This window comes from Puntigrus tetrazona, chromosome 13 (assembly GCF_018831695.1).
Source record: "Puntigrus tetrazona isolate hp1 chromosome 13, ASM1883169v1, whole genome shotgun sequence".
Classification (NCBI taxonomy): Eukaryota; Metazoa; Chordata; class Actinopteri; order Cypriniformes; family Cyprinidae; genus Puntigrus; species Puntigrus tetrazona.
In genome coordinates this window covers 16,741,778-16,768,848 of record NC_056711.1, presented here as the reverse complement: position 1 = coordinate 16,768,848, position 27,071 = coordinate 16,741,778, and the positions used below count along the sequence as shown (strand labels likewise).

The 27,071-nt window shown below is 36.5% G+C and overlaps 1 protein-coding gene across 2 annotated transcripts in view; it reads right to left on the bottom strand.

Annotated features, from left to right (window-relative positions):
• The window catches only part of cdh23 (cadherin-related 23), a 206,589-nt gene that overhangs the window by 58,022 nt on the left and 121,496 nt on the right, over nt 1–27,071 (bottom strand). For both annotated transcript variants that reach the window (XM_043255698.1, XM_043255699.1), the window contains exons 13-21: nt 25,902–26,060; nt 12,807–12,871; nt 8,640–8,877; nt 7,107–7,212; nt 6,693–6,820; nt 4,540–4,612; nt 3,143–3,259; nt 2,259–2,371; nt 1,591–1,698 (exon numbers count right to left, since the gene is read on the bottom strand). In XM_043255698.1, coding sequence (XP_043111633.1) covers nt 1,591–1,698; nt 2,259–2,371; nt 3,143–3,259; nt 4,540–4,612; nt 6,693–6,820; nt 7,107–7,212; nt 8,640–8,877; nt 12,807–12,871; nt 25,902–26,060 — 1,107 coding nt within the window. The remainder of the gene's footprint in view (nt 1–1,590; nt 1,699–2,258; nt 2,372–3,142; nt 3,260–4,539; nt 4,613–6,692; nt 6,821–7,106; nt 7,213–8,639; nt 8,878–12,806; nt 12,872–25,901; nt 26,061–27,071) is intronic.

The following is a 27,071-nucleotide window of genomic DNA, read 5'->3' as shown; positions in this document are numbered from 1 at the left end:
TGATAACCCATAACTTTAGCCTTCTTACTGAAGGAATGAATGAATGGCATGACGCCTCGCTCATTTAAATGGTGACTTACCGCCACCTACTGGCGGGTTTAGTTTTAAATCTACAGGTATCGCTTTGTTTTGCCATCATTTATTGCTTAATTTATATTAATAACAAAGGTGTGACTGCGGTCTAAATGGGGGGACTCTGAAGAATGTTAAATTCCTGAGGGGTTACACCACTGTAAAAAGTTTGAGAACCACCGACTCTTCAAAACAGTCCCTGGCAGTATGAGACTGAAAGTAGAGATGGCGTGCCTGACATTAACATACGAAATAATTTATTCATTCACCAAAGGAGGACAAAACCCTCAAGATGGGATTTTTCGCATACTTCAAGCAATGGAGTAATATGAGAATATAGAAATCTTTGTAAAATGTTCCAAGGACAACGAGGTGAGAGCGCACTTTGAATTCAGCTGCAAAACTGCAGCCGATCAAAGGCAGGGACAGGGTTTTCTCCAGACGGAGAGGAGATGGAAACTTGCTCCTCTGGGTACGGTGGGGATTTGACTCGGAGAGAAACTGTAAGACATTATCACTCATAAAATCAATAGCACTAACTATGTTTACCTGCTGACACTAGGATCAAAACTGCCAGCGTTTCTGTATCTTATCATTTCATCTACGGAATTCGATACACATCTTATATGATGGGATTTTAGTCTTTTCGGTGTCTCATCAGACCATGACTCTCTACTTCCTAAAAGAGGAACTATGCACCATTAAAGAATAAAAATAAAATCCATGCGTGACCGTGGACCACAAAACCGGTCGTTAAATAAACTTAGATTTATATATCATACAAAACCTAAAACCTAAGTAAATAAGCATTGATAGATGTTTGATTGAACAATATTTGCCAGAGATAAAGCTATTTATAAATCTAGAATCTGAGGGTGCAAATACACCAAATTAAATTGCTTTAAAATTGTCCAAATTCAATTATCAGCAATACATATTACTGCATTTTAATATATTCACTGTAGGAAATTTACAAAATATCTTTACCGACATGATTTTTGCTTCATTTCCTAATGATTTTTGGCATAAAAAAATCAATAATTTTGATCCACACAACTGTAATTTTGGTTAAAATACACCCGTACCACTTATAACTGGTTTTGTGTTAACAGGCTGAATTTTAAGCCGTGATGAATTTATTTCATAGCCATGATTATTATTTACGCTTGTGTTCAATTTAAAAAAATCATGCCTTGTAGGTCTGACACATGACCACAGTTTAAATTGGACAAATGACTGGTGAGAGATGCACCAGAGTGAGAAATTAATCAGTAAAAAATTTATAATAAATACATTTAAAATAAAAATTAATACATTTCAATATGTTCTTTACACACGCGCAGTTGAAGACACCTTCCTTTAAAAACATTTATTTATTGTATTTGTGTTTAAGTTGAGAGGGAATTGAAAAAACAAATCGAAGGACAGAGGTCAGGTTGTTAGGTCACAAGAGAAATATAAGCCAGTTTGAGGTCAAAAGGTCAGCTTAGGGGTTAAAGGTCATTTCACTGAACTTACAGAAATGACGTCAGTATTGATGGGACTCATCTCCACAACATTCGCTTGATACGGTTCATCTCGCCACACGGGGGCATTATCATTTATGTCCAGAACAGTGATGTTCACCTGCAGCGGACAGATGCACAGATACATGCTTGTCATCTTTAACATAATGCATTGCTTCGGGTGACTCTACAATTTGATGGGTCCCACTTTATATTAGGTGGCCTTAACTACTAAATACTTACATTTAAATTAATCGTTCTATACAATGTACTTACTGTGTACATACATGTATTTACATTGTACTTATATTTTTAAAAATACGTGTATGTAGTTATATCTGTAATTACATTTACACTGTTAACCCATCCCTTACACCTTAAACCAACCCATACCACCAAACCTGTCCCTTACCTTTCATGTATCCCTCAACAGTAGCAAAAGTGTTTTGCAATACAATATGAACACAATAAGTACACTGTACTTACTTTCTGATGCAAGTAAATAGTGGATAGGGTCATCTAATATAAAGTGGGACTATTTTACACCTAATTTTAATAACTTGTTAAATATACTATATTAATAATCATCACAATAAGCAATTCTTCTTTTAAAGTAATATAGAGTAATCTAACTTATAGTCTAAGTGTCTGTCTAAGGTGGATCAAAGGGTCAGCCGTTACCGTAGCGATGCCAGTTTTCTGCTGTGGTCCGACCCCTCCATCCACGGCTCTTACGATCAGAATATACTCAGACTTCATCTCTCGATCCAGAAGAGCTGTGGTAGTGATCTCTCCTACACACACACAGTCATATTCATATTTTTGATCAATTGGCCCAGATATAAGGACATTAAATCAACCAATGACATCGGGGCAAGGCTACCTGGAGCAATTTTTATTTATTTGCAGGTTTTCAAAACTTTTACAAGAAAAAAATTCATATGAAAATCTGTAATAATTACTATAACTGTACTAAGTGAGAAAGAATTAAAGCGTTTAATTATTTGTTGTCAATATACTCTAGAACGATCCTAGTGTAAAGTGTGCAAGCAGCTGCTTATATTAACATACATAATATCTTAATTGATATGGGATTTCTGTTTAGAAACATTTATTTGTCACCATGTAAAAATGGCACAAAAATTGCAATGTGCCTAGATTTAAATTTTTTTTAAATTTTATTTTGACTTCTTTTGGAAGAGTTTTTGCCTTTATTAGAAAATTAATTAAAAGAAAAAAAAATAAATAAAAAATAAAAAAAAAAAATAAAAAAAATATATATATATATATATATATATATATAATATATATATATATATATATATATATATATATATATATATATATATATATTTTTTTTTTTTTTTTTAAGTATTTAAAAAAAATTAAGTACATAAAATGTTTATAAATAAAAAAATGTCAACTAACAACTAAATGGACCAAGCAGACTCTGTGATGAGTTAATGACTGTTATCTGAGTTCTTTAAAAGGTCCATGGGTCAGTGAGACCCCAAAGTGAGTATAAGGGTAAAAGGTCAGGTGTAGATGTGTGTGTCGTTGTCCACCTGAGCGAGTGTTGAGTCTGAACTGTGAGCTGCCCTGCAGGGAATATATGAGGGAGGCCTGACCAAACTCCCGAGACGCATCCAGATCTGTGGCGTTCACAAACAACACCGTTGCTCCTGACACAGAGACAGACAAAAGAGAGAGGTTTCAGAGGATGTAAACAAGCTGTCAGATAAGAAATGTGCGAGACAGACAGCTTTACGAAGGGAAAAAACAAGACGAGGTGACAGACAGGCAAAGCATGAAGGATGGTCTTCAGACAGGAAGTGGTTAGTGTGCAGTGCTGTGCATTGATGGAGTCAGGGATTTGAGGATCATCAGAGTGTGTTCAGTACCCGACACACACAAGCGCACAACAGAGCAAATGTAATTTCCCTTTGATGATTGAAGCCGAGTCTATTGAGTGGAATAAAAGCACTGATTGAATAAATGCATGAGAATCACGCTTTTTCTGCACACAACCTTATTGCTCAATTAAAACACAATGATATAAAGGGAAAAAGAAAGAAAATAAACCAAGATAGAAACAAATGTCCTGAAGGAGTTTTGTAGTGTGTCCAGAATGCTGCTGCACACAGAAAATAAATGCAGCCGAATGGGCTAGATTATTTGTATTTCCTGAACGAAACACAGTGCTTGTCATGTGGTGTGAATGAGAAATAACGAGTGAGAATTCTTAATTCATTTTAAAAAATAGCGTTTCTCCTTTTGGAAGGAGTTGTACTTTAAAGGAGTTAAATAAATGCAATGAGTGCATAACACTCAATGATAAAAAGTAGGAGATAAAATAAATTCTAAAATAAATTCTAAACTAAACTAAAGTTAAGTAATTTAAAATAGAATAAAATAAAATGATTACCACAAAAACAATACATTACAAATTAAATAACTGGCAAAAACTGGGAGATTTTATTTAAAAAAAAAAATGTAAATAATAAAAAAATAAATCAAACAAAAAATAAAATAAAATAAATGATGGCATAAAAAAAAACATTAGAATGACAAATAGTGGGGACAAAATATTATATAAATATTAAATAAAATGAAATAAGTAATACATTTAATTTAATAAAATACAATAAATAGAATAAATGAGAAGTTTAACAGGTTTAGATTAAAAGTAAATTCTCTGTGGAGTGTTTGAACTTCTTGGTTGTTTTGAGTGGTCAGAACTGAAACAAAACTACCAAAAGCCTTTGTCCTAGCTCTGGGAAAACGGCACTTATTCACACAAACCATTATATTAGTGTGGAACAGAACTAGTGCACAGCTGGCTGAGCGTTGTAAATCATCACTGACAGGAATCTAGTTATGTTGTCATGAGGTTTTGAGCATTGTACACGTGCTACATGTTGATATATTCTTCCGTTTTTTGATAATACAATTGGAAACGTACCTGCAACGATATTCTCGGCTATGTTGACGATGTAAGACGGGAGGCTGAACTCAGGTGGGTTGTCATTCTCGTCCTGCGGGAGTAAGGAGGGAAGAGATCATTGTGTTAGGCATCTAAAAAGTCTTTAAATATTAACTCATTAATTTTCCACATGGGGAAAAAAAAACTGCTTTTGGTTATAATTAAACGTATTGATGGAGTGCTTTGGGGGTTTAATGGAAACTCACAAGCTGTGGCGATGGGAAATTATTCAATATCAGACGCATAGACTGTTTAACCACTTCAATTCAGCTCAACGTTCAGTAATAACACACACACACACACACACACATGAACGTGGTGGATGTGTCAAACTCCTGCTGCTTTTCAGATGAAATGTGTCTAATCGGAATCATAATAAAAGAGCAGAGAAATGTCAGAGAGAAATTACCCATGGATTAATTGTTCTAGTCGATGGACCTCAGAGAAAACCCCCAAATTCAGAATTACACACAGATCACATAACACCAAACTTGGGTAATCTTCATTTCCACCTGATTCTAAAATGAAGTTAAAGGAATATTCCGGGTTCAAAGTTATTTGTGCCATAATTAATTTGACTGTACGCCCTAAAATGTACAGTACAAATTCAGCAGCTGTGGTTGTCGGAGTTTTACAGTAAAAAAAAACACGGTAGCAGCATTTTAGGTTTTACGGTTTTAACTTAAATTTACAGTTAAATACTGTGATTTCATTAACTGATATAATGATAATATACCAACCAATTGAAGTATTGAAATCTGTTTCGTGCCTTTGGTGATAACCACCAAATGCAGGTGGTGATGAGAAATGTATTAAACAATTTATTGTATGGTCACAAGTAGCTTTTAAATAATGACATATATAGATGGTGCTCGGTGTCGTTCACACAAACACTAAACACCATAATGGTGAGACTCACAACATTAGATGTAACATACAACCCTACTAAACATAACTGCCAAGAAAAACATAGCGATTTCAAAGAAAATAGCATCCAATATGAAACGCAATGCAGGGAATTCTTAGAACGTCAATTCACAGTTTTTCCCTATGAATTTACATTCTTTTTCACCGTAAAATTGTCTGAAATGGCTATTATATATACTACGGGAACTTACTGTTAATCAATTAATAATCAGTTTTTACTGTAGCATTTTCACAGTCATTTTTAGTGTGTACAAATAAATCTAAACTGATATTAGGGTAAATCTAAATTTACAACTCTGTTGCCAATGACAATGTAACACTAACACTAAAACAGCAAAAACTGACAAAAATTTTACATCTCAACAATAATAATAATAATAATAATAATAATAATAATAATATTTAAACAGTAGAATGTAAACAATTTTTTAAAAAGCATCACATTTCTGCTGTTAAAAGCTGGCCTCCTTTACAGCAATTGCAAATGCTTCATAGTATTTTTTAAAAGCATAAAACAATTGATGAGTCAAAGTATTTTTTGTGCTTTAAGATGAACAAGTTGTCTGTCCTGCTTTTATTATTTATTTTACATTAACACTAAAACATTTGGGATCAGTATTAATATATTGTAATATTTTAATAAAATCTATTAAAAATGACTACGATTGAATGAAAGTATTATACTTTTTAAAAACTAAAACTGAATTTAAAATAATGTTTTTGTAATTGCAATTTATTCCTGTGATAATTCCTGTGATCATTACTCCAGTCTTTATTATTACATTGTCCTTCAGAAATATGCTGCTTTTTTCTGCTCAAGAAACATTTCTTATTATTATTACAAATGCTGAATGCAGCTGGGTTGCATAGTATTTTTTTGTGTGGAAACAGTGATGTATTTGCTTCTGGATTCTTTTAGCGATACGTTTCATTTAAATAAATAACATTTTCCAATGTTATGCAAGGTTTACTATCATTTTTGATCAATTTAAGTCATTCTTGATCCATAAAAGTATTATTTATCAAACAAAAAAAAATAAACTCTGACCCCAAACTTTTCAAGGATAGTGCATTTGACATAATATTACAAACATCCACATAATTCTTTCCTCTAATCATTATCCCGTAAGATTGCACTCATTCGCGGTGCAGTATATTGAACACTGGCAGGTTGTGCTAAGTGTGAAGGCAGGTGTAGTACTCACAAACAGCTCTATGGTGACTGGAACAGTGCTGTTGAGGGACGGGTTCCCTCCGTCTCTGGCCATAAGAGTCAGAAAGATCAGTCCACCTGGAACCTGCTCATAATCCAGAGGACGATTCACGGTGATGACTAATAAACAAACAAACAGGAGTTATGACACGCAAATTGAATAAATATTAAAACAGAAAAACAAATATATCAGCACATGCTTACTAGACAGCCATCTATAATCCATTTATGAAACACCAGAGGTCACAAAGGCTTCTCTAAAGGCATTTTCACGCTTTAAGGTGTTAAACCCAAATCCGATTCCCCGCTAACGCACTGAGCGATGGTGAGCGCATAATGTAACCCATCAGCAGCCTGAACAAGCGGTGAAATCGCATTATTAGGTGACTTTGATTTGAACACAGACCTGCGTAGCCCTCCACCACACTGATGCTGAAATATGACCTGAACTGAGAGGCGTAGATGATGGAGTAGGTAAGGATGTTATTGGGAGGAGAGTCCTCGTCTGTGGCCTGAGAAACACACACAGGGAGACACAGAGGGTCATTACACCATTACTGTAATGACTGTTTCCAAACATGTTTCATACAGCCCTTTCCCTCGTCTGGGGTTGTAGGCGAAAGCAGGGAATGCTGGTCCACAGGCTTATGCTGGGTTGCGCATTCAAACAAACAGAGCAATGTTAGTATAGCACTATATATGTTGTTAACTAAATTATAACTACTAAAAATTTGTTTTCATTAATTGAAGAAAGGCTGCAATAAAATAAATACAATTTTATATATATAAAACTTTAAATTGTACATAATAGAAAATGTAAAATGTTGCCTTGACAACCGACTAAAAATAAATGGTCAAATCAAAGTCAATCAAATTAAAGGTACAATTATGCATTAGACAAATAAATGAAAAAAGAAAAGAAAAAAAAGCAAACAAAGCAATGGTTTATAGTGTTAATTAGGTTAAATAGTTAAAACAGTAATTTAGTGTTAAGCAATAAAATTAATAAATTAGATGAAAAATTAAACTTGCTATTAGAAATGTTGTTAGCCACTAGCTGAAATAAAAATAAAGCAAAAAACAAAAGCATAAACTTACTAATGTTTTTAATGAAAAATGAAAATGTAAAAATAAAAGCGATAAAAAAATTATATTATTATAGCAAGTCAATTATAATTATACATTATAGAATTAATAAAAAGTACTAGAATTACACTACCAAAGTCATAGCATTTCATCATTTATAAAAAAATAAAAAAATAAAATAAAAAGATAAGATAAAATAAAAATAATGGCAAATGTATAAAAGTCATACAATTAATTAAAACTACCTGATATCTTCTTGCATTAACCGAGTATAATTTTTTGTACTTTTTATTAAAAAATACTAAATAATGGTAAAATAGTGAATATGATAGAAGGATGTGAACCAAAAACCATGTGAACTGGCAGACACACAACACACACATCGCCACCTGCTGGTCAGATAACTGCAGCAACTGCTGTAAAACTGTCAATCACAGCACAGATTAGAGCAGACTGCTGGAATTAGTGCTGCTGTGTCCACATGCGAAAAGAATTAAACACTAACAGAGACATCACTAATAGAGTGAATGACCCACAATAACAGGGATATCAGGGAGTCTATGAGAGCTGGCCTTTCACATTCATATTCAACTCAATGTTCACACTTTGTCTGATTGTGATTGTGCATGTTTGTCTCTGAAGAAACCTTTCAACTCAGCTGACATCACAAATAACTAAAACTTCTCATTCATTCTGATACACAGCATGCACTTTTCATCATTCTAATCACTACCCGAAGGACAAAATCATACTCTACTCTACATTTTCCATGTATAATTATTTTTTATCAGCCTTAAAATTAAACACTGAGAAGAGCGTTTCCTGATTCTAGCTTGCTTGGTTTGTTTCTCACCCGGGCTCGGACTACTTGTTGTGGAGCCTGTTCGTTCTCCATGAGTGAACCCGTGTACGCCTCCTTCTGGAAGACTGGCGCATTGTCGTTTACATCCAACACGTTAATGCGAAGACGTCCCGTAGTCTCCTCTCCTCCTCCATCACGGGCCAGTATAGTTAGAGTGAAGCGTCTCATGAGCTCATAATCCAAACGATCTCTTAGAGTCACCCAACCTGTCTCAGCATCCAATGAGAACCTGGGGGAGGAGTTAAAATATGAAAATGAGTAACCAATAACCAATTAATTGTTACAATAGAGGTACTTAAATTAACGAATGTGTTGGATCAAGCAAAGTTATCAAAAGAACAGCACACTACCAATACTATGCAGAAGTATTTTGTGTACAGTTGTAATAATAATTTTATACAGTCAGTCAAAAGTTTCTAATAATTGAGATTCATTTTATTTGTTTGTCCCTTTTTCTTACCAAGGCTGTATTTACTATATTTTTTTAATAAATAAATTCAGCCATGCTGAGCATAAAAGCATTAAATATTAACAAAATTTTAATAATTAGTTACTGTGTATTGTAGTATTATGTAACTTTATCACTGTTTTTTTTTTAACACTTAACTTTAGTTTAAGTTCCTAATTCCAGATCCGAATCCAACATTTCACGATACACATAGTTCCAATCCAAATCAAAAGCTTTGCAAACCATAATAGCCTTTTTGGCTTATTCTGGCACATTTACTGCTATGTTTATTCATGTACATTGCCCCTGTAATCAAACTATTTAACTTAAACTTGAAGTTCTGATCTAAGTCAAATAATTTGCACTAAGTAGTCCTCATTTGAAGTGTGCTTCTCAAAAACAACTGTTGTCGCAATTTCTGTCATATGGTAGTTAGTCAGCTAACGCTGATTTGGTGAAACGCACCCCTTAATAATGATTCGCAAACCATAGTTCCAGATTGGGACATCGCAGCACTGCAAATGTCAGCCAACGAGACCCCCGATAACAGGGCCTTGGAGGCAGCCACACCTTGTCTTGAGTGCGCTCTGACTCTTAGCCTTGGTGAGAGCTCAGAGGACTCATAAGCTAGATTGATGGCATCTACTATACACCTGCTCAAGGTCGGCTAAGTCACAGGAAACCCCTTCTTGGGGGAACCAACACAGACAAGCAGTTGCTCGCTTTTTCTCTACAAGGCAGCTCTGTGGACGTACATGTCCAGTGCTTGCACTGGGTAAATACAATTTACCTTCTGCTGGCCTGGCTCCCGAAAGGATTGAAGGCCTGGACTACGATGGGCTGTGGTGTGACCATAGGCACCTTAGGACTGTAACCCACTTGCAGGTACAGGAACGTCTTGGCCATGCCAGGTGCAAACGCTAGAAATGAAGGGGTCACCAAGAGGGCCTGAAGGTCACCTACTTTCCCCAGAGAACACAGTGCTAGCAACAATGTGGTCTTTATCATCAGAAGACTATCAGAGATCTCCTATATGGGTTCAAAGGGCTCTAACACCACAGCCAGATCCAATGTTGGAACCTGGGATAGCACTGGAGGCCTCAACCTCAGCACACCACAGAAGATATGTGTCACCAGGGGGTTTCTACCAACTGTATGTCCACTGAGAGAGGCGTGGTAGGCCGAGATCACTGCCATGTAAACCTTTAGGGTGGAATTGTGTGCATGAACTCCAGCACTGTACCGATTTGGCAGTTAACTGGGTCAAGCTGCCCTTGTCTCTACACTATTAAGTGAAAAGTTTTCACTTCAGAGCATACAGTTTCCTCAAGATGGAGCTCTGGATTGGGAGAATAGTCTCAACAACCTTGTTTGAAAGACCGGAAGCTGTGGGCCACACCCACAGTTTCCACAGCTCCGGACGAGGGTGTGCTATGGTGCCCCCCGCCTATGAGAGAAGGTCCCTCCTGATTGGAATCTCCCATGGACAGCCGTCTAGGCGGGCCCTCAGGTCCAAGAATTATACTCACCTGTAGAAGACTGACCGCATCTTGGCGCACTCTCTCCAGAACTCCAGGAAGCAGAGCAATCGGGGAAAAGGCATACAGGCGAAGCTTCGTCCACGTGTGTACCATGTCATCCAGCCCCAGTTGAGCTGGATGACCTAGAGCAGGGGTGTCAAACTCAATTCCTGGAGGGCCGGAGCCCTGCAGAGTTTAGATTCAACCCTGCTAAAACACATATACTATGCATGTCTGAAGTACTTGATTAGCTGGATCAGGTGTGTTTAATTAGGGTTGCATCTAAACTCTGCAGGTCTCCGGCCCTCCAGGAATTGAGTTTGACACCCCTGACCTAGAGAGAACCAGAGGGGACATTGCGCATTCCCTCGAGTCGTGAAGAGGTCCACCTCTGCCTGGTAAAACACTCTGCAGATCTGCTACACCACCTCGAGAGGAGTCTGTCCTGAGCCCACACAAGGATCTGGTGCGCCAGCTTGTACAAGGGCCCCCTTGGTGGTTTATGTTAGAGCCCACAGATGTGTTGTTGGTGCTCACCAACACATGTCGATCTTTTACGTCTGGGAGGAAGTGTTTCACTGCCCAAAACATGGCCAGCATCTCCAGGCAGTTGATGTGCCACGTGAGATGGCGAAACCTCCACAGAACGTGGGCCGAGCATCCACTCATGTCTGCTCCTCAACCAGTGAAAGACTCGTCCGTTGCTAGAGTTACACGGCAACAAGGAGCTCCCAGCACCGGGCCCTGATATAAGAACCAGGGTTTCCTTCACATGCCTAAGGCACGTACAGCACGGCGTGACACTTTAATCATGCAAAGCGGATTTCTCCCCATAGCTGAGAACGGTTATACCTCGGTGTGGAGATCCAGAAAAAACGTCTCTGCTTTGAAGATGGCGGACGACCACGCAAAAAATGCTCGTCAAGCTTACTATGACGTGACTCGTTCTTCACCTCGGCTGACCAATCGATATTTAACTTGGCTATGGGTATCCACCTCCAAGAGCTCCTCATACTGGGGCAATGAGGAGACCGCAGTCTCCGATGAAGAGAGAAGCAGCGCCGAGCCGCCCTGGGAGGGGAAGTAACTTCCTCACCCGCTGGGCAGGCACTGGGCCCTAAGCGAGAGGAGTGAAATGGGAACTCGTCCATCTTACACTCCTCTGCATGCTCAAGGTCCCATTGTGATCCCCATGAACACCTCCGCTGCTCTGCCTCGGCACAAGCGGGACCAGTGCCTGCGAAGACTGCTGGAGAAAGATCCCTCTTTAAAGAGATCTTTCCGGCAGCGAAGCACGCACAGCGGCATAAGCTCACAATGCGGGCAGTCAGCTCACCTCAAGATCTGACTCCGCGTGCTTCGGCCCCCAGGCTCGCCCTCACCCCTCTCACTTTTGTATTTAGACTTTGACATATTCTCTTTTTCTTTTATTTTTTTTGGGGGGAGACACACAAATACACATACAGAGCGCATACAGAAAGCTGAAGCCGGCAGCCTTCCAAGTGCTTTTATGCATCCTGGCCAGTGATGTCACCCGCCTATGACATCCCACCATTTCATTGGTTTGATTTCACACGATTCAGAGCCGTCACGCTGGAAGGTGTTAACCATAGCTTCATCGACATCGAGGTTACAAATGAGGTTTACAAATAAAATATTTCCAATTCCAAAGATAAAATCCAACACAAATCTATGAACATATTCAGGTAAGGTAACTGCTTTAATGTTAAGTAGTGAAAAAACTAGTGAGCTGCACTTGAATGGATGAATGAAAACAAAAATATATGCAACAGTCATTTTACCACCATCTTATAATTAACTACCTTATAATAATCTTATAATAATAAGAGTATGTTACTGATCTAATTAAGTGTGTGGTATAGTTATGTCATTATAAGCTTACTATTTTTGTCATTGCATAATGTTTCATATTTTCAACTTTAATAAAATAAACAAAATATTGCATGAAAGTAAACATGATGTGCTGTGCGGCATGCAGTGAGATCTTGAGGGTGCAGTAGTGTTTAATTTGAAACACAGCCGCAGAAGAAGTCAGTCTACGGCAACAGAAGAGAAAGGCATGCAAATCTACAGAGATGTGGATTAAATTAATCAGAGGAAATGAATGAATTAAACAGGATGCTGTATCAGTGTGAAAGGTCACAGTATGTTAATGAATGATAATCTCACTGGTCTGGCTCATCGCTGAAGTAATACCGAACCACTCCAAACGTGCCAATGTCATTATCCGTGGCCTGCAGAGAGAAACACACAAAGAGAGTCATGAGCATCATCAAGACGCATACTCTTGGTCGTTCTGTATGTGAATGTGTGTGTTTGTGTATCCTTGAGTGTGTTTTAGCGTTTTAATATTGAGATGATGGTGTCAGCATCCCCTGTCCTACCCTACAAAGTACTCTGTTCTGCACGATTAACACTGAACACAAACACGCGCACACACACACAAACAGAGTCAATCTTCAGGAAGGACCATAAGGGGAAGAACTCTCCTCACACCAGATGGGCTAGCATGAACTGACCGCCCTGTCCTCTGTCCTAAAGCAAGCTTTTGCTTCACCTCTTAAATTGTCAGAACTGCTTTTATAAAGGTAAAGGAAAAGGAAGTAAATATGAGTGACAACACATAAGTGGTCTCGCTGACACGTTCACCCACACCTCAGCAGTCACTCAGCTCTGTTTAAACCCCAGTGAGTCGCATTGATGTCAATTCTATCTATTCAAATCCACAAAAGTGCACGCACTGGAGACTTCACTCACGATTGATTCCAAAAAAAAAAAAATTGACTTTAGCTCAATGCTAAGCTTAAAATGTGATAATCTAATGAGCATAAATATACATAATTCACAAATACTGGTTAAAATAGTCAGAAAGCCCTGCCCCAAAACTCGCACCATTGGTTGAAACAGAAGCTGAAATGTGGCACTCAATTATTAATGCAGAAATAAATAAGCTGAAATACAATGTTGATTTTATATGAAAAACTTTGCTGCCAACATGAAACTGAAACACGTATACAAAAAACACACACAAATGCTTAAACTAAAATAAAAATGAAATTCTCAGAATTACTCCAGTCTTCAGTGTCACATGATCCTTTAGAAATCTTTCTAATGTGCTGATCTGACTCCTTATCAATGTTTTTTTGCAGAAAATTTGATATTTTGTATTTTTTTAACTAATAGAAACGTTTTTAAATATTTAATTGAAATATACATTTTGTAGAATTATAGCAATTTTACAAATGCTTTTAATGTTACTCATGATCAATTTCTTAAATGCTACAGTGTATACTCCACTTTATAGCAAAATAAAACAATCAGTATTTTCTTTTATTATATGAGAAATATAATATTTCCAGAAACCACAGTGGCAGATGCTGAATTTGGCATTCGTCAACATCATAAAAACTGCGCAAAATGACACTGCATTTCACAATAAAATAAAGCTCGGGAACATAAAAAGATATCCCAGTGAAGTATATGTTGTGTAATTGCGTACAGACAGAGTGTGAGTGTGTGTGTGTGTGTGGATATAAAGTACTTCAGTGCTGAAGGGAAACAGATTCAAACCTGACTTGTATCTTTATGCAAATGAATACAAAAGGTTGAAAAAACAAGTCACCACAGAAACAACAGCGCAGCTGCGTATGTGTGTGTGAAAGAAAACCGGAATATGACAAGTGACGCTTCTCTTTTCTAACACACACACACACAAACGCCAAGTGTAACATCTGTTAGATCCTGATATAGAGAGAATGAGTTTTGTTTTTTGAAAATGATAATCCATCAAAGCAGATGTGCAGGTGTCTGTTATCAGACAGTTGTTATTGGGGAGCTTGATTTGGTGGACTGAAACTGATCTGAAGAGTTTTCCGCAGCTATTTGCTGTAATTATACCCACGCACAGTCTCATTCTCAATAGCCTTATGTAGCCAGACTTTGCCAATAGTCAACGTCTGGTCCAATTACCAGCTTAATCCAGCCAAGAACTGGCCACTTAGACAGGAAGAGACCATCTGATGACATTTAAAGTGACCAACCATAGTTTGTTTTCTTTACGAGACCTTTAAAGCCAGAAATTAATGAGGTCATAATAACTAAAACTGGTTGTACCAAAGACAAAAGTAATATCAAATCATCCAAATACAAACACATTATAGAATATTTAACAAACTCTATGATGTTAAATCGCTTAGTAAAGTGCCCTAAACAGAACTTTTGAAAAAAATGTATCTTATAATAAATGAACCTCACAAGCTTTAGCAACTGGATCTTTCTATAAAGAGATCATTGTAGATCATTGTGGTTTGCAGTCAACAACCTTTTTTCAAACTGACCAACGTGACAGAGATTTTACACTGTACAAACACACACACACACATACATTTTTCTAATTGGTCAATACAAATTGCCCAATTAGCATCCAGCGCTGGATCTGCTTGTTTCACCATCAATGGTAAGGTTGTGACTTCATTCCAGTTTGCTCTGTTATTTAGCCATTTCTTTTGTTTTACGTTTCTATCTGTATTTCAATAATGATCTGATTACAGCTCAATTTAATCCGAGGCTCTGCAAAAATATATAGTCTTTACAGCAGATCTTCAGCTAATACAGCGTTTCTGGAATATTTTTGCAGGAGTCTGCCTGTGGAGTCTATATTGGGCGTTCATCGCATTTGACAAAATCCCTTTTGATGTGTGCGAATCCCAGAGCTTGTGCCGGGAGAGCGTGATGGACTGTGCTTCTGATTAAATTATTTTAGGCTGATTCTCATTGAAATGGGATGTCAAATTTGATGTTCGTTTACAGTTTTACTTAATTTCGCGAGGTGCCGATGATAAGGTAAGCGCGTGATGTAAGAGCTTGTTGTTTAATTTCTCTCTCGGTGATGGATCGCGGCTGGGTGCTGGTAATGGGGTTTCAGTTGACTGGCGGTGCTGCTGGTGTACAGGGTCATAGAGTTGTGGGAGTGTGTGCTGCTGTCAGTGCCACTATTACAGTCCATGATTCAACCGTGCCCTGATGATGACCTCACCCTCTGTGTGTGGATTATGACCAGCGCTCGTCTGGTGCCACTCTACAGTGTATTCAGCCAACCGGCCAAAACCGTTCGTTACAAAAAATGCTGCAAAAGTTTTACTGTGACACTGCTGGAACACCAACAGACCGCAATGTTCACGTCTTTCATCTTAATCGAATAAACAGCCAATGAGCATACGCTTCGGAACGCATTCAGCCAATCAGTGTGCAGTCTGTGAAGAATGAAAACAAACTTACAATCAAAAAGAAAATGAACAAATTTCTAAAACACATTACAAATAAAATGAAAAATTAGCAAACAATAAAGGACAAACAAATATTTTTTCTTCTCTGTAGCCTTCTTTAGCCTTCGTTTTTGTGCTAAAAGAATTAATCTTACAAAAAAAAATCAAATGCATGAACAAATGGACAAAAGAAACAAGGTAAGAGCAAAGTTAAAAATAATGTGGATAAAAGGAACAAATGGACAAAGAACAATAGAAAGATTAACAAAAACAAGCAACAATTTGTTTTGCTGCTTGTTTGTTGAGCTTTCTGTTGGAAATATATAAACAATTAGACTCAACAATTCTTTCGTCTTCCTTTATACAGCGTTCAACAAAAAAAAAGAGAACTGACTGAAAAACGAACAAAACTGAACAAACAAATGGACAAAAAACAAACAAAAAGCTAACATGTTGGATAAACTGATCAGACTGAAAAAATAAGGAACAAAAGGAAGAAACGGAGAGAAGAAAAACTAGGTAGAAAGTAATGATCAAAAGAGACTTTCTGCAAACAAACAAGCAAACCAATCACAGAAAAAGGGAAAATGAACAGAACAAAACAAAATTAAGAACAAAAAGGACTGAAACGAATATACTGAACAAACAGAAAAAGAAAACAAGCTAAATTCTCTTCTGTCTCATTTCCTTCACAAGTCTCATTTATGGACTTTACAAACAACTAAAAGTATAAATGAGCAGATGAAAAAAACCATCAGGATAAAAAAATAAATAAATAAAAGCAGCTAATAAACAAATGAACAAACCAGCAGGCAAAAAATAAATAAAAGAGAGAATGTGATTTTCTCTCTCCATTGTCCTCTCTATCGCTCCTTCATGCCCTTTTGCACAAACAAAATCCTCCCCTTTTCTTCAGGTTCTGCCCTTACAATGCTCTCTGTTTACCCTTCTCTCTCTCTCTCTTTCTCTCTCTCTCTCTCTCAGTTTGATTGACAGGCCTATAAGTGCAGTGATGACAGTGCCGCGCTCCGGGTGTTAGTGTGACAACCGTTGCTACGATGACAGGAGACTTAATGCAGGTCAGGTGAGATAGACAGGGATCAGAACAGAGAGAGGATGGCAGAGGTGATAGTATCTTTCTCTCTCTCTCTCTCTCTCTCTCTCTCACACACACACTCCTCCATCCTCTCTTCCTGCTCGTCTTTGTTGCTCAGTCTGCTGAAGATACACACCTGAGTCTCCAGACAGCAGCCCAAAAGAAACACAAAGACACTAAACTTCAGTAAAAGAGCAGAGGAGCGGTCTGAAGACAGACCTGAATGTGCACCTGATAGTTTGGACCAAAACCCTGAAAAGACGGTTCTCTCTGACTGACACGTGTCAGACAACATCTCGGCGTGAATGAAGGCAAAGTCGCATCAGGGTGAGGAGAGACCCTCAATAAGAGATCCAGCTGTGACAGATGAGACGAGAGACCGACCATCTTCAAAAAAAGTTTCTTTTCACTCAATCCAACCAAACAGTCAAAAACAGTCAGTGTCATGACAACACTGAAACAAATAAAAACAAAACTAACCACAAAGTTTCATTTGGGAATAACTGTAATATTTTCTTCAGAATTTCCTTAGGATCTGGATATGTATTGCATGTCTTAAGGCCCTTTCCACCACAGCTACAAATAAAACAATAACTATATCAGCGTCTACATCATTCTGTTTATTAGAAGCATGTGCGGCACCTGCTGCTTTAAACACAGAAGCACCTTTAAAGTTTATGAATGGCTTTCAACCGGAAAATAATGGAATGTGGAAAGTGATCCCAGCAATATTGTTCCCCTTTTTTATATTTGTGGTGTGGATGCATTTACATTTAGAATGATTTTTAAAAAATATTATTTTACTTTATCACTATTGCTATAGTTATTGTCGTTGGTGGGGCCTTTAGTGTACGTGTGTGTATAATTGTATAATGTGTATACAATTTGTGATCAGTAATATGTTTTAGGTTTTAATAAATAAAACTTTTATTGGAGAGTGATGCATTAAATCGACTGAAGGTTACATTAAGGAAATACATTAACAAAATTCCATTTAATTTCAAATTAAAGTTTTTTACACTTTATATCTCGAAAAAAATAAATAAATAATGCAGTTCAACTGTTTTATGTCAACACTGATAATAAAAGACAATATCTTAAACACCAACCAGCCTATTAGAATGATTTCTGAAGGATCATGTGACACTGTAGTAATGCTTGCTAAAAACCTAGTCTTGTCGTCATCAAAATAAACTATTTCAAAATATACTAAAATAAAAAACAGACGTTTTAAAATTTAAATAATACTTCACAATATAACTAATATGACGATTTTAATTAAGTTCATGTTAAGTTAATTTAGAATCAATGATTTTGAAACAATCAACAGAAACTGCTGAGCAGAAACACTGAGCTGAATCTACTTGCAATTAGTTCAATCATAAAGTTCACTCTATTCAAATAGCACTTAGGTGAACTTAATGACAAATTTTGAAAGACACCATTAGCTACTCAATTAATTTGATGGAAGTGTCCTCGAATGTTTTGAGTAAATTCTACTTATTAGGACACTTAAATGAGTGTGTGTGTGTGAGATTAGTCTCGGTGGTCAAAGTGAATCTGTGACTAAGCTGTTAGTGACACATTAATCCAGTGGAGCAATCTGCCAAAACACACACATTGAGGCTACACTCCTCCGAGACCCTTAGGGCCTCACTAATCTACCCAGATTAGCTGAAAATGTCTCCACTAGTTACAGTCGGACTAATTCTAATGGGCATGTCCAAAAAAGAAAGGTGATTCATAAATGAATAAAAAGCTGCTTTAGAATACGTTATTATAAAGCAGAAAAAAGTTTTGTTTTTCTTCACGTCTAAGACCGGCATGTAGAAAGTATATTCGTTTTTAGATTTTAAAATAAGTCAGTCTATGATAAACTACGCAAAACTAATATCGGCAACAAAGCATGCCAAACATAAAGAGCATTTGCGGCATTTTCTCTTGCCATACTTTCACATATACACAGACATATAAACCAATCAAAACTTGCAAAGTCATATAAATCCTAATATCAATAACATCTGTGTGCATAAAGTCTGCATATCACGATTCAATATATACGCTTTCAATAACAGGCTAGATGTTTAAATAAAGCAAAATCATTCTCTTTTAAGGTTAACAAAATTAGACCAAGGTAAAAAATTATGTCAAAACGACGATAAAATGATGGTGACTGTTGTTTAATGTTGGCCTTTAAAAAGTGGGTAGATGCAATGGCTTCAATCAAAATTAAGCCATCAATATATAGTCGTATTTTTTTTTTTTACATTTAAAAATAAAATTCACCAAGAATCGTCACACAACAGGGAAGACAAGTGCTGCCTCAGGGCGATGTCTGAGTCTTATCAACTGTTTACTGAATAAACCTATTACTGCAATTAGATAAACACACACACATGCGAGATGAACGTCTTAACAAACTGGAGGACCGTGATAAGAAAATGAGTAAAAGAGTGATTTCAAGAGAGAAGAAGAAAGGGAGGAGAATGAAGAGAAGTGCTGAGGACAGAGAGAGAGAGAGAGATAGATCAGCTTTCCGTTCACATTTGGCCATAACAACAACAAAAAAGAGGGATTAAAACAAGCGTGACAGCAACAACACAGCCAAACTACATCAGAATATAGAGAGAGAGATTTGCCAACATGAATACGAGGTCTGTATTTAGCCAGCGGCTATACTTTATAGACAGGCCATCATCAGCGACTGTCCTCCTTTTTATGATTAAAGAAAAAAAATAAGAAAATTGAGAACAGAAACCAAGATAAAGAAACATGACCACTTATGTCAAAAGTACAGATCCTCTCCTCTTCTTCATTAACTGTAATCCGAGTATTATTAGCGATGTGTGTTTTTCAGGCCTTTCCAGTTGATAATAGCTGCAAACTGGACCAAATTTTATGCAACGGGGCAAAAATGCGGTTATGTGAGACTACAATTATTAAGCAGCTGAAAATAACAGTAAACAATGGTGCCTAAAACTCAGCAATAGATGAGCAGGCAGAGCTGAGCCAGTGGATCTTTTCCAGAGCTTACAAGATAACATTTTGGTCAATATCTAAGCCAAAATCTGTTGAGAGAAATGTTAATTATAAATGGACCGCAAATACTGGAAAGTATTGATTAAAACAGCACAATCTAATTAATTAACAAATGTGTGTGTGCTCGGATTTTTTGAGCTTATTAATACCAGTAGCTTAGCAACTTGGCAAACTCAAACCTTCCTGTAATGCATAAAGCAGAGTTCACTTAATAATAATGCAAAATTATGCTTTTCTAACCCAAAATAACTAGTTTGGGGTGAACTGTCTCTAAGTCAAATGTCCATATGAGTATGTATACACACACACACACACACACACACACACACACACACACACACTAACAAAACAATGTGAGTGAACAAACACAAACACAGACCCATTGACACACACCCATAAACACAGTTTCAAACCATGAACCAGAAAACACACACACACTCAAAGGGACAGAAATCCATTAGCGCTATAATGGCTGAAGGAAAAGCGTGTGTATAAATGCAAGTGAAAATAATAAATAGGACATGGAGAGATGCAAACAAACCTCAGCCAAAAGACAGACTGAAAACAAAGAAGCAATTTAGCAGATATGAGCTGCCCTCATCTCATGAGACACATACAAACTAAATCACTATAAATATTTATAATGATAACCAGTGCCGTCACTATAAATATTAAACAATGTGTGTGTGTCCGTGTGTGTGTGTATGCCTTATCAAACGCACAATAGGTTGTGTGTGTGGAGTTTTGTGAAGCATGAATTTGCGTGTTACACTGGCAAAAAAAAAAAAAAAAATGTTTGAAAATAGCAAGTAATATAGATTTAGGTTCAAAAAAGTAATAAAAAAATACTTATGTAATGAGACAAAACAAAAAATTGGCTTTGACAACAAAACCTTACCCGCGTTCTGCATGATTCAAATCACACACTGTATTAATAACAGAATATAAAGTTAATAAAAGAAATAAAATTCAAATAAATTTATATAATGAGATATTATATACACTGCATTTATATGATATCACATTATATTAATTTACAGGTAAGTTACAGGTATAATGGGCTTAAGGAGCATGTTCTGAACTTTAATTTGAAGGAATTCTTTGTAAAACAAGAGGAAAGCTCTTTAATATGTAGCACTTTTTTTTTACCCAATTAGTCTTTGCCAAAAGAATCTAGAGAAAAATAAGCCAGACGACTTCTGAAAAAACGAGAATGACATTCTGAGGTTTAAAGTTGTTTTTCAAAAGATATTAATATTTTTACTTGGCTAGGATGCATTGAATTGACAAAAAGCAACACTAAAGCCTTTTACGTTCCAAATGCAAAAAAATAATAAAAAAAAACACAAAGGTACAAATGGTGTTATGGTTTCCACCAAAATATTAAGCAGCATAAGTGTTCAACACAGACAATAATAAATGCAGCATATTAGATTTCTAAAGGAAGGTGTAATGCTAAAGACTCCTTACTGCTTGCTAAGGAAGCATCATAAGAGAAATTGAACCTCACAGACGACCTATTTGGAATCCACATAAGTAAAACTATTTCCTCAAAGCTCTGCTGATGGGACTGTAGGGCTACATGAGACAAAAACAGCTGGGAAAGACCATGCTAAACGACTGCTTGCTCACTAATTAACTGTACCTGCGTCACAGTGAATGTGTTAGATCCCACCTGCTTTAACAGCTCGCCGATTAATGGCACGCCATGAAAGGTGATGCTATTGAGCCGTGAGTCTGCGGCTGATTTTACAGGCCCGTGGAGCAGGATCACAGCACTAAACTCACTTAATGAAATAAAAGAGCTTTTATGACGATGTTAAAAAGACAGACAGCATGGATTCACAATTCAGATAATATGAGCCGGTAATAAGTGATCGTTAAGGGTTAATGAGGCTATATTTATGAGGTGATATAGTCTGGAATAGTGTTAAAGGGACCATGTCATTGAAAATTTGAAGGAAAAAGGCTTTTCTTGCACTTTTGACATAAAACCTAAGTGGCTAAAAAGCGCTCTATGTAGTAGCTATGGCTCTGCATATCTTACCAAAGAATCCCAGCATTAGTGAACTCGGTGTAGTAACTTATTTCAGATGGGAAAAGTTTACTAATGCTAAAGGTCGCTGAGAGGTTGGAAAGTGATCATGAATAAATAAAGTGCTCTTGGTGCATGAAACCTTGAACATTTTCAGGGACCTTAGGGGAAAAAATAATGTTAAAAAATTAATAAAATGCCACACACTGGGAAGGATATATCCTGTAAACTGCTACACCATTACATAAATATAATATGTTTTCAAACTACTTGAATATGTACAAATACATAGATAGATAGATAGATAGATAGATAGATAGATAGATAGATAGATAGATAGATAGATAGATAGCTAGATAGATCTTTAAATCTAATGGCGATGCTTAATAAGCTGGTAGTTCCAGTAGCATAGGAATTGCATACTTCATCTTTATGTATTTCTCTTTCACAATGTGAAAGAGAGTGATCTGTGGAGTGATATGATCTTTGGGAGTATAAGCTCTTCTGTTATGGGAGAAAGTGTCTCCAGAAGTCTTACAAACACTATCACACACTCATAGCCCACAATCCAGCTACTCAGACTCTGTAAGCTCTTTGGGCTGGTTCCCGGGCACAGATTAAGTTGAAAGACGGACTAAAAACAGCATTTAAAGAACAATCAGCTCTGACAGAGTGATCTGCTTCAGCACTCGGCTTAATGTGTGTCTGAAATAAAGAAAAAAAGACCTTTTAAGGAATATATATACAGTATGTGTGTGTGTGTGTGTATGTATATATATATATATATATATATATATATATATATATATATATATATATATATATATATATATATATACACACACACACACACACACACACACACACACACACACACACACACAGAGATAGAGTTCAAAACCACTGGTCTGGTCAGTTAAACAAATTAATCCATTGAAATTAATGGGAAAAAAAGAAGAAAGCGCATCCATCACAATGAGTCAGAGCTGACAGGTATCTGACGGGTATGTAAATATGTATGCTGGAGCATATGGATGTTTGTGTGTGTGTGTGTTTTCCTTGCATAAACCGCTTTAGTGAGTTACCAGCTTCACATTAGCAGCAGTCCGAACATCTGTTTAACAAACACAGAGCCCCTCAAATTGCCTCAGAGACAAAATAACAGGTACAGACTACATCCAAATTTCCTGAAGGAAACAGCAGTGAATGTTAGCAAAAGTGTTAAAGGTTTAGGTAAAGAAAGAGAAGAATCTGAGAGCACAAGAATCAACAGTGAGCAATCAGGCTGCTGCCACATAACTGTGTTTTAGGTTCTCCTCGGGGCATCGTGGGTAAAGTTACAACTCTATTGATTTTACAGACCGTTGCATGTCATGAGTGAGCCAGTGACACAGAGCAGACAGCATTTATAGACATAAAACACTCTCAGGCCCCCGCCTCACACAAGCGTTTTATCAAAAGAGGAGAAGTAGAAGCTCAAAGGTTTGGGATTTATCAGATTAATTAAAATTAATTTATACTTTATTTCAGCAAGGATGAATTAAGTTGATTAAAAGTGGCTGCAAAGATACTTATTATTTTGAATAAATGTTTTTGAAACATTCTACTTATCAAATAATCTTAATCGGGAAAAAAAACACGTTTACACTAACATCATATTTAAAAAAAATAACCTTACCAACGTCACTGACTGAGTATGGCTCACTTACTCATATCAAATAAATAAATATAATATTTTTTTTACATTGTATCATTTTCATTAAAAAAATTAAAAAATATATTTTCCTTCCCGATTTGCTATAATTAAAAAATGTCATTTAAAATAAAAAACAACAATTATATATTATTTAAATTGTGAAATATTTAAAGATTATGCTAATATTGCAATGTCCTGAAAGCAACTACATTACAATATTCATAATATGGTAATAATTAGTTTACTTACAGTAATTCATGAGGAGTTTTAAAGAAAGCGCACCTAATCATCTCGCTTTTGATTGCGTGCTATAGAGTTATAAGCAAAGAAAGTCATGTTTTACATTCTGGATCTTTCCACTATGGTCATATCGTGCTTTTTCCCTATAGAATTCAACTTACAATGTTATAAAACATTTATACAGTCCAACAAAAAAAGTCTCACATGAATCTATGTTACCTTGGGCATTCATCCAAATAACAATACATTACCTTGGGCCAAATGTTAAAGCTTCATGTCTTAAACGATCCATTTTAACTTATTTTCAATAAATGCTCCTTTTGGACTGCAGAGGAACTTCTGAAAGTTACAGAGTGTTTTCATAGTACATCACGCTCTTTGATCTCAAAAGATCAAGGAAAAGTTGACTACTCATGACATGACCCCTTTAATATTAAACAGGTAAGTTTAGTTTGAAAGCAGTTTTTCCCAACAAATGGCACCATCGCATCTGATTTGTTCCCTGATTGAGCTTCAACACAAAATTCTTGCACAGCTCCTCATAATACATAGCTCCTCACAGCTCCGAACTAGAATTAGTTTTTTATGATCAGGACTAGCTCGCGCAGACACGCAGTCCAGCGCCTGGATCCAGAGCTGGGGCGGCGTATCGATCAGTATTGATCTCTATAGCGTCCAGCAGTGAGAGTGACAGAGGGAGAGTGATAATAGGCTGAATTTATGAGCTGCATGTGGTTGTTCACAGTGATTTATACTCCTGGAGTGGGATGACCTTCAGCACTCTGGAAACAGTCTGTGTGCTCAAATCAAATAAATGACGGTGACACTGTAAAAAGATGGGAAATCTTGCGGATGTCAGAGAGTTGTAGATGAGGATCCTAACATCCTAATGTATCATCACAGCTTTCCCAGCAGAGACGCAGAGGGAAACCTCACCAAACAGATTTCTTTTTTCCTAAATTCCAATTTTCCCAAATTCCATGTTTTCAATTTTTTCTTTTGTATTAATGGATCAATTATAGTAATCAAAAGCATGCCCAAGCAAATTATGAAACTTCTAAAATGTAACAATTTACTAGAGATTTAACAAAAATCTGATTTTAGGGACCTAAGAAATAAATTCTCTCATTTTCTGCTTTTTTTATTCTGTATTTTCTGTTTTAATAGTTAAATTAAGCTGTAGTAATTTAAGAATGCATAATTTAAAGAATAAAGTCTGTTTTTATTTATTTATATTTTATTTTAATAATGGGGCTCTATGATTCTGTATTGCAGTTTTTTTCTGGACTTTAATTTAAAACAAACTTATTATCAAAAAAAACACATTAACAATTTAATTAATCTTTATAAATGTAAACAGAAAAATATTTTACGGTTCCTTTTATTTGAACAAAATGCCGCAAAAACGTATTTTAATTATTTTGATTAGTACATTCAATTATTTTGAGAAGTACTTTCTACACTGTACAGTATTAATATAGCTTGCTAAAATGTCTTCAAGCTTAACCAAACTATATTAACTGCAAACTGCAATTAAGACCTTCTTTTGATTTGAGTTCTTTTGATTTCATGACCTTATGAAGTGAGGCATCAAATGCTGATAACTGACTGGCATGACTGGCATACTAAGTATAGTAGACAAAAACGTTAGCATTCATACATTAGTCTAAATTGCAATTCGAAAATATGCTTAACTCTGTGACATTCCACTATGTACTGTAAATTATTACTGGATTCTGCCATTACATCCCATATTGTAGGAATCATAGGGCCCTACTTTACTAATGTTAAGAGCAAGATCATGTAAAACACCTGGAGGAAGCGATCGGTGTGTGTGTGTGTGTGTGTGTGTGTGTGTGTGTGTGTGTGTGTGTGAGTGTGTGTGTGTGCTCACCTTTATCTGCAGTAGAGATGTTCCAGCAGGGGTGCTCTCGAGTAAACTGATGTTATAAAGGGGCTGGCTGAAGATGGGCCTGTTGTCGTTCTCATTGATGAGGTCGATGAAGACACGAGCAAACCCCACATGCTCCGACAGAGACTCGTTTGCATATAGCTGGAGAGAAGAGCAGAAATATGACCACTGGAAGCTTCATCCAATACTGAAAAATGCATGTATATTAAAAGTATTTGTGTGTAGAATGTTCCCTTAGTAGGCAGCTACCTATGATAGCACTAGACAGCATAGCAGCTCACTAAGTTTCGGAACAGAGCCAATATATTAAATCTAAAGTGTCTGTCTTATATCACACTTTTATGAGACTTTTATATCTCTACATGGCAGTATTTCATTGCTGACATAATTCGGGGATGGAAAAAAACTGGGCAAATGAAAAGAAAGACATTTTTTGCAATTGTTGCAACTAACACGCATAACCAAAACAATCTGTTACATGACATGAATATATATTACAGAAAAACTTTAAGCACTGTTTCTTATAAGATAAGAGATTTCCTGAAAAGTTAATTTTGCGAATCTCTTATATGCACGCTGAAGTTATTACATTTATTACATCAAGGTTACAGACTGGTGGATGTAGTGCCTCTTTGAGGGAATCTGCTGTACTGGTCTACAACTATTTGTGATTGTTTTTTGTACTGGTGCAGATTGCAGTCATTTGTCAGCGCGGCTCCTAAGTCCATGGCTGCAGGGAACAGCTTCAGCCAGCTGAACTACATGAACTGCAGAAACACGGCTGAACTCCAGCAGCATGACAGCACTGCTCTCTACATAAGTGTCGCTAATTTATTTGTATTTCATTTCCCCCCTACTAAATCTCTGTGCCCTGGCATGATCATCTATTCTCGGCGTATTCTTAAAATGGGCACAGATCCATCGCGCATGGGATATTAGACAGCATTGCTGTTGTTCGTGCAATGTGTAATGTGACTCATAATAAAGATTAAGCGGCTTCCTGAATCCAAAACTTATTATAACGCACGTCCTATAAAAATAACTTCAAATTTAAATCAACTCTACGTACGTGAACTGATCATATCTTCATCTTCGCTAGTTAAAGCACAACATAAACATGAGTGAACATCAATACAAATCATTTTTCAAGTT